General features: G+C 46.2%; 1 protein-coding gene across 1 annotated transcript in view; it reads left to right on the top strand.

The window, feature by feature from the left end:
* The first annotated feature begins 6,216 nt into the window (after positions 1-6,216).
* Positions 6,217-9,288, top strand: part of LOC138370729 (uncharacterized) — an 85,437-nt gene continuing 82,365 nt past the window's right edge. The window contains exon 1 of the mRNA XM_069335327.1: positions 6,217-6,270. Within this exon, the coding sequence (XP_069191428.1) occupies positions 6,217-6,270 (54 nt within the window). The remainder of the gene's footprint in view (positions 6,271-9,288) is intronic.

The raw sequence follows: 9,288 nt of genomic DNA, 5'->3' as shown, positions 1-9,288 counted from the left end.
AATATATAATCCTCCACCAAATGACAAAAGACCCAGTCAAGAGTACGAAAGCAACAACATGGCAGTTAACACTATAATTGAGAGGGCAGCCTCTTCTGCCTGTAGAAATAGATCCCACCTGCTCATCATGGGGGACTTCAATCACGGCAGGATTGATTGGGAGAACAAGGAACCGCATGGAGGCGAGGATACGTGGAGAGCCAAACTACTGGAGGTGGCGACTAGAAACTTCTTAACCCAGCATGTCAGTGAACCCACAAGGATGAGAGGAAACGACGAACCAGCGAGAATCGACCTGGTTTTCACCCTGAACGACTCTGACATAAGAGAAATCAGTTTTGAGGACCCAGTAGGAATGAGCGACCACAGTGTATTGGTGTTTGAGTACCTGATTGAAGAAGGGTTATTGAACTCGAGAAGGGATACCGAAACCAAAAGGTTAGCATACCGAAAGGGAAACTATGAGGAGATAAGAAAATGCCTAGCAGATATAGCATGGGAAACAGAGCTCAGGGAAAAGACGGCCCAAGATATGATGGAATACATCACGCAAAAATGCAAGGATGCAGCAAACAAGTTTGTCCCAGTCCAAAAGGAAAACAGTGAAATGAAGATGAGAAACCCATGGTTTAATCAGAGATGTAGGCTAGCTAAGCAGCAAAGTAAAAGGGCATGGAGAAACTATAGGAATAACAGGACACTGGAGAGCAGAGAAAGATACCAGAATGCCAGGAATGAATATGTTAGGATGAGAAGAGAGGCAGAAAGACAATACGAAAATGACATCGCAAGCAAGGCAAAGACTCAGCCTAAATTACTGCATAGCCACATCAGGAGAAAAACAGCAGTAAAGGAACAGGTTATGAAATTAAGGTTAGGGGCAGAAGGATTCACTACAAACGACAAGGAAGTGTGTGAGGAACTGAATAAGAAATTCCAGGAGGTCTTCACCTTGGAGCAAGGAGAAATCCCAGAGATAAGAGAGGGAATAGCTAACCAGGAACCACTGGAAGAGTTTGAGATTACCAGCGGGGAAGTAAGGAAGTGTTTACTAGAATTGGATGTGACAAAGGCTATAGGTCCAGATGGAATCTCCCCTTGGATACTAAAGGAAGGAGCAGAAGAACTGTGCCTCCCGCTCTCCATTGGGTATAACAAATCACTGGCAACAGGGGAACTGCCAGAAATTTGGAAAGCAGCTAACGTAGTCCCGATATACAAGAAAGGGGATAGACAGGAGGCACTGAATTACAGACCAGTGTCCCTAACCTGCATACCATGCAAGTTGATGGAGAAGATTGTGCGAAGAAAGCTAGTGGAACATCTGGAGCGAAAGAACTTTGTAACACAGCATCAACATGGATTCAGGGATGGCAGGTCCTGCCTCACAGGGTTACTTGAATTCTACGACCAGGCAACAAAAATAAGGCAAGAAAGAGAAGGGTGGGCAGACTGCATATTTTTGGATTGTCAGAAAGCCTTTGACACAGTGCCACACAAGAGGCTAGTGAAAAAACTGGAGATGCAGGCTGGAGTGAAAGGGAAGGTACTCCGTTGGATACAGGAATACCTAAGTAACAGGAGACAACGAGTCAGTGTGAGGGGTGAGGTCTCAGATTGGCGAGACGTTACGAGTGGAGTACCGCAGGGGTCAGTCCTTGGACCTATACTGTTTCTGATATATGTAAATGATCTTCCAGAGGGTATAGATCGTTTCTCTCAATGTTTGCCGATGATGCAAAAATTATGAGGAGGATTGAAACTGAGGACGATAGTAGGAGGCTACAAGATGACCTAGACAGACTGAGTGAATGGTCCAACAAATGGCTGTTGAAGTTCAACCCGAGTAAATGCAAAGTAATGAAACTAGGTGGTGGAAATAGGAGGCCAAACACAGGATACAGAATAGGAGATGAAGTACTTAATGAAACGAACAGAGAGAAAGATCTAGGAGTTGATATCACACCAAACCTGTCTCCTGAAGCCCACATAAAAAGAATAACGTCTGCGGCATATGCGAGGCTGGCTAACATCAGAACAGCGTTCAGGAACCTGTGTAAGGAATCATTCAGAATCTTGTACACCACATATGTAAGACCAATCCTGGAGTATGCGGCCCCAGCATGGAGCCCGTACCTTGTCAAGCACAAGACGAAGCTGGAAAAAGTCCAAAGGTATGCCACTAGACTAGTCCCAGAACTAAGAGGCATGAGTTACGAGGAAAGGCTGCGGGAAATGCACCTTACGACACTGGAAGACAGAAGAGTAAGGGGAGACATGATCACAACCTACAAAATCCTCAGAGGAATCGACCGGGTAAACAAGGATAAACTATTCAACACTGGTGGGACGCGAACAAGGGGACACAGGTGGAAACTGAGTACTCACATGAGCCACAGAGACGTTAGAAGGAACTTTTTCAGTGTCAGAGTAGTTAACGGATGGAATGCATTAGGCAGTGATGTGGTGGAGGCTGACTCCATACACAGTTTTAAATGTAGATATGATAGAGCCCAGTAGGCTCAGGAATCTGTACACCAGTTGATTGACAGTTGAGAGGCGGGACCAAAGAGCCAAAGCTCAACCCCCGCAAGCACAAATAGGTGAGTACAAATAGGTGAGTACACACACACACACACACACACACACACACACACACACACACACACACACACACACACACACACACACACACACACACACACACACACACACACACACACACACACACACACACACACACACACACACACACACACACACACACACACACACACACACACACACACACACACACACACACACAAATACACAATTGGAAGTGGAGGAACTTCCGGAATAACAGAACACCAGAAAGCAGAGAGAGATACCAGAGAACCAGGAATGAGTACGTCAGGGTGAGAAGAGAAGCAGAGAAAAGTTTTGAAAATGATATAGCAAACAAAGCCAAGGCCGAACCAAAGCTACTCCACAGTCACATCATAAGGAAAACAACAGTGAAAGAACAGGTATTGAAACTTAGAACAGGCGAGGACAGGTATACAGAGAATGACAAAAAGGTGTGTGAAGAACTCAACAAGAGGTTCCAGGAGGTCTTCACAATAGAACAAGGTGAGGTCACTGTGCTAGGAGAAAGGGAGATAAACCAGGCGGCCTTGGAAGAGTTCGAAATTACGAGAGAGGAGGTCAAGAGACACCTGCTGCATATGGATGTTAGAAAGGCTGTTGGTCCAGACGGGATCTCACCATGGATACTGAAAGAGTGTGCAGAGACACTTTGCTAGCCACTCTCCACAGTGTATAGTAAGTCACTGGAGACGGGAGACCTACCAGAAATATGGAAGACGGCGAATGTGGTCCCAATATACAAATAGGGCGAAAGGTAAGAGGCACTGAACTACAGGCCAGTGTCCTTGACTTGTATACCATGCATGGTGATGGAGAAGATCGTGAGAAAAAACCTGGTAACACGTCTGAAGAGAAGGGACTTCGTGACAAATCGCCAACATGGGTTCAGGGAGGGTAAATCTTGCCTTACAGGCTTGATAGAATTCTACGATCAGGTGACAAAGATTAAGCAAGAAAGAGAGGGCTGGGCGGACTGCATTTTCTTGGATTGTCGGAAAGCCTTTGACTCAGTACCGCATAAGAGGCTGGTACATAAGCTGGAGAGACAGGCAGGTGTAGCTGGTAAGGTGCTCCAGTGGATAAGGGAGTACCTAAGCAATAGGAAGCAGAGAGTTACAGTGAAGGGTGAGACCTCCGATTGGCGTGAAGTCACCAGTGGAGTCCCACAGGGCTCTGTACTCGGTCCAATCTTGTTTCTGATATATGTAAATGATCTCCCGGAGGGTGTCGATTCATTTCTCTCAATGTTTGCGGATGATGCAAAAATTATGAGAAAGATTAAAACAGAAGAGGACTGTTTGAGGCTTCAAGAAGACCTAGACAAGCTGAAGGAATGGTCGAACAAATGGTTGTTAGAGTTTATCCCAACCAAATGTAATGTAATGAAGATAGGTGTAGGGAGCAGGAGGCCAGATTCAAGGTATCATCTGAGAGAGGAAATTCTTCAGGAGTCAGAGAAAGAAAAAGACTTGGGGGTTGATATCACGCCAGACCTGTCTCCTGCACCACACATGAAGAGGATAACATCAGCGGCATATGCCAGGCTGGCCAACATACGAATGGCATTCAGAAACTTGTGCAAAGAATCATTCAGAACTTTGAATACCACATATATCAGGCCAATCCTGGAGTATGCAGCCCCCAGCATGGAGTCCATATCTAGTCAAGGATAAGACTAAACTGGAAAAGGTTCAAAGATTTGCCACCAGACTAGTACACGAGCTGAGAGGTATGAGCTACGAGGAGAGACTACGGGAATTAAACCTCATTTCGCTGGAAGACAGAAGAGTTAGGGGGGGACATGATCACCACATTCAAGATTCTGAAGGGAATTGATAGGGTAGATAAAGACAGGCTATTTAACACAAGGGTCACACGCACAAGGGGACACAGGTGGAAACTGAGTGCCCAAATGAACCACAGATGTATTAGAAAGAACTTTTTTAGTGTCAGAGTGGTTGACAAATGAAATGCATTAGGATGTGATGTGGTGGAGGCTGACTCCATACACAGTTTCAAGTGTAGATATGATAGAGCCCAATAGGCTCAGGAATCTGTACACCTGTTGATTGACGGTTGAGAGGCGGGACCAAAGAGCCAGAGCTCAACCCCCGGAAACACAACTAGGTGAGTACAACTAGGTGAGTACACACACACACACACACACACACACACACACACACACACACACACACACACACACACACACACAAGGGGCCTCGTAGCCTGGTGGATAGCGCGCAGGACTCGTAATTCTGTGGCGCGGGTTCGATTCCCGCACGAGGCAGAAACAAATGGGCAAAGTTTCTTTCACCCTAAGTGCCCCTGTTACCTAGCAGTAAATAGGTACCTGGGAATTAGTCAGCTGTCACGGGCTGCTTCCTGGGGTGTGTGTGTGTGTGTGGTGTGGGGAAAAAAAAAAGTAGTTAGTAAACAGTTGATTGACAGTTGAGAGGCGGGCCAAAAGAGCAAAGCTCAACCCCCGGAAAAACACAACACAACTAGTAAACACACACACACACACCACCCACCTCCTTGCGGGGTTGAAATTAAGTAAAAAAGAAAAAAAAATACCACACCCTAACCACGTTAATGGACGCCAAACTACCATTACATAATCAAACCAATACAAACAATGTCTATGAAATTACCAAATAAATTTGCAACTTTGTACAATACAAACATTCGCTGTATTACGAATCATTGTTCCCAGTCAACAGCTCATATACTCAAATTTCTCGCAGAAAATACACACAATCATTCGTATATTATTGGTGTCAACACAAGCTTGCACGCACGTGTTCGTGCGCACGTGCGTGCATACAAACGCACGGCGCACGCAAGCACACACACACACACAAGGAGGCATTAGAGAGAATCGAGCCAACATCAAGAGGGAACAAGTAGAACATAATAACCCATGGTTCAACAGACTGTGCCACGAAGCAACAGCAAAACAAACAGGAAGGGAGTAAAGACAACAGAGAGGACAACAGAGGAAAACAGGAAAAAAACAGAGCCAGAAACGAATACATAAACATCAGAAGATAGAAAGTAACTATGACAATGATAAAAAGAAAAGGTTCGTCGATAGAATTTCGGCCCCACACACATGGGAGACCCCAGTTCGTGTCTCCCAGAACCCAAGTTCTGGGAGACTCAAAGACCAAAGACACAACTCCTAAAAAGACAGTAAATGAATGACACAGTGACAAGGTTACGAAAAAAAGGCAAGACCGAAGCATCTTTGCCTCTCTCAAGACGAGGAGAAAGATTCTTAGGTTGATCTTAAAACCTCCCCGCTCAACTGTTATTCATAGCGCGAGCGTTCCCTGTCGAAGAAACGATAAACTGATGTCAGCGAGCGATCATTCTCGCTCGCGGGGTGAGATACGAACCCGCTAAGGAAACGCTTCTCCGAAGAAAATATTAAATAAAAACGTTTCGATTTTGTTTAGATAGATGGTGTTAGCGTAGACAATAGTGGGATACCGAGCAACTGCACGTTGCAAGTTGCAACTCCTCGACAATATCACTCCAATTCCCTTATTTCCACTCTTATTTTCCCTCGAAGGCGGCGGCGTTGTGATGGGCCTCCGTGATGAAGATGGACTCCACTCATCAACTACAGTCAATCCTCAAGTGAGAGGACGGGACAGGAGAGAGGGGGAGAGAGAGAGAGAGAGAGAGAGAGAGAGAGAGAGAGAGAGAGAGAGAGAGAGAGAGAGAGAGAGAGAGAGAGAGAGAGAGAGAGAGAGAGAGAGAGAGAGAGAGAGAGAGAGAGAGAGAGAGAGAGAGAGAGAGAGAGAGAGAGAGAGAGAGAGAGAGAGAGAGAGAGAGAGAGAGAACAAAGCCACCACCGCTATAACAGAGGGGGGAACTACCCTCCCTGTATAGGTACAAAGAGGGAATGAGGGAGGGAGAGAGGAAATGAGGGAGGGAGAGAGGGAATGAGGGAGGGAGAGAGGGAATGAGGGAGGGAGAGAGGGAATGAGGGAGGGAGGGAGGGAGGGAGAGAGGGAGGGAGGACGAAGGAAGGTAAGCAGGGGGTGATAAATGGGGTAAATAGGATGAAGGCGCTGTGAATAATGAATGAGGATATAGAGGGCGAGGCAGTGAGGTGTGAGTTATGAGAATGAGGGCTGGCACAACTCACAATGGTCGACAGAGGACGACACTCACTAAACCCCCCCCCCCACCCCCCGTCACACTCACACATTCCGGCCGAGAAGTTGTTGAAATCCATTTGTTATTATAAAGTGAAAAAAAACACAATAGCGAGAGTTATAATAATTCATTCGGGTTATTGCAGGCTCGAACTAGGGGCTGGAAAAGTATCAGCCCCCCCACCTCCTTCATCATTCATAGTCTGGTCGCTAGGACTAGGGCCTATCCCCCCCCCACAATAAACCATATTCATTACACACAGAAATCACAATAGCCTGATGCATCAAATAAACAAATAGCTCAGTCGATTAAGACAGCGTCTGGAATGCTCTCGGACGCAGGTTCGAATCCTCGTCACGGCCCTTGTGGATGTGTTCATATTCACCTCTAACTGAATGACCTCCTAATAAAACTATTTTCTGTAATTAACGTTTTCTAATACATCAATTATATTTACGGATGAACAACGACACATTTGTTCAGAGTGTCTATCCCATCAATCATGTGAGATCAAGGGCCAATCCTATTTCCTATGATACAGAAAAATCAGAGTATCCAATTTACATCCAGGAATTAATAGATTGACGCGTGTTGTATTCCAATTATTGAACTGTGGCATGTGATTTAATTGCATTAGAATAAATTGGGTAATTTATTGTGTATATTAACAAACAAAATCTAATGGAAACTTTATTGCAGGCAAACAGCTTCTAACAAAGCAGTCGACTCCTCAACCGAAAGGTCCCGGGTTCGATTCCCACTGCAGGACAGAGACGCATGGCCATATTTCCTTTCACCTAATGCCTTCTGACCATTACATATGGGTGCATTCTGGTGGTCCATCACTACATTATATATATATATATATATATATATATATATATATATATATATATATATATATATATATATATGAATGAAAACTCACACCCCAGAAGTGACTCGAACCCATACTCCCAGAAGCAACGCAACTGGTAACTACAGGGCGCCTTAATCCGCTTGACCATCACGGCCGTCAAAAGGAAGTGATAGCCGAGGCTATTTGAGCCACTTCCCCGACGGCAACTCGGATGGTAATCTTGGGCATAGCATTTCACCAAATCACCTCATTCTTTGGGGCACACGTGAGGAACACAAATGCGAACAAGCCTGAATGGTCCCCAGGACTATATGCGAATGAAAACTCACACCCCAGAAGTGACTCGAACCCATACTCCCAGAAGCAACGCAACTGGTAACTACAGGGCGCCTTAATCCGCTTGACCATCACGGCCGTCAAAAGGAAGTGATAGCCGAGGCTATTTGAGCCACTTCCCCGACGGCAACTCGGATGGTAATCTTGGGCATAGCATTTCACCAAATCACCTCATTCTTTGGGGCACACGTGAGGAACACAAATGCGAACAAGCCTGAATGGTCCCCAGGACTATATGCGAATGAAAACTCACACCCCAGAAGTGACTCGAACCCATACTCCCAGAAGCAACGCAACTGGTAACTACAGGGCGCCTTAATCCGCTTGACCATCACGGCCGTCAAAAGGAAGTGATAGATATTTGAGCCACGGGGAAGTGGCTCAAATAGCCTCGGCTATCACTTCCTTTTGACGGCCGTGATGGTCAAGCGGATTAAGGCGCCCTGTAGTTACCAGTTGCGTTGCTTCTGGGAGTATGGGTTCGAGTCACTTCTGGGGTGTGAGTTTTCATTCGCATATAGTCCTGGGGACCATTCAGGCTTGTTCGCATTTGTGTTCCTCACGTGTGCCCCAAAGAATGAGGTGATTTGGTGAAATGCTATGCCCAAGATTACCATCCGAGTTGCCGTCGGGGAAGTGGCTCAAATAGCCTCGGCTATCACTTCCTTTTGACGGCCGTGATGGTCAAGCGGATTAAGGCGCCCTGTAGTTACCAGTTGCGTTGCTTCTGGGAGTATGGGTTCGAGTCACTTCTGGGGTGTGAGTTTTCATTCGCATATAGTCCTGGGGACCATTCAGGCTTGTTCGCATTTGTGTTCCTCACGTGTGCCCCAAAGAATGAGGTGATTTGGTGAAATGCTATGCCCAAGATTACCATCCGAGTTGCCGTCGGGGAAGTGGCTCAAATAGCCTCGGCTATCACTTCCTTTTGACGGCCGTGATGGTCAAGCGGATTAAGGCGCCCTGTAGTTACCAGTTGCGTTGCTTCTGGGAGTATGGGTTCGAGTCACTTCTGGGGTGTGAGTTTTCATTCGCATATAGTCCTGGGGACCATTCAGGCTTGTTCGCATTTGTGTTCCTCACGTGTGCCCCAAAGAATGAGGTGATTTGGTGAAATGCTATGCCCAAGATTACCATCCGAGTTGCCGTCGGGGAAGTGGCTCAAATAGCCTCGGCTATCACTTCCTTTTGACGGCCGTGATGGTCAAGCGGATTAAGGCGCCCTGTAGTTACCAGTTGCGTTGCTTCTGGGAGTATGGGTTCGAGTCACTTCTGGGGTGTGAGTTTTCATTCGCATA

This window comes from Procambarus clarkii, chromosome 33, assembly GCF_040958095.1.
Source record: "Procambarus clarkii isolate CNS0578487 chromosome 33, FALCON_Pclarkii_2.0, whole genome shotgun sequence".
Lineage (NCBI taxonomy): Eukaryota > Metazoa > Arthropoda > Malacostraca > Decapoda > Cambaridae > Procambarus > Procambarus clarkii.
This window is presented reverse-complemented; position numbering and strand designations above follow the sequence as displayed.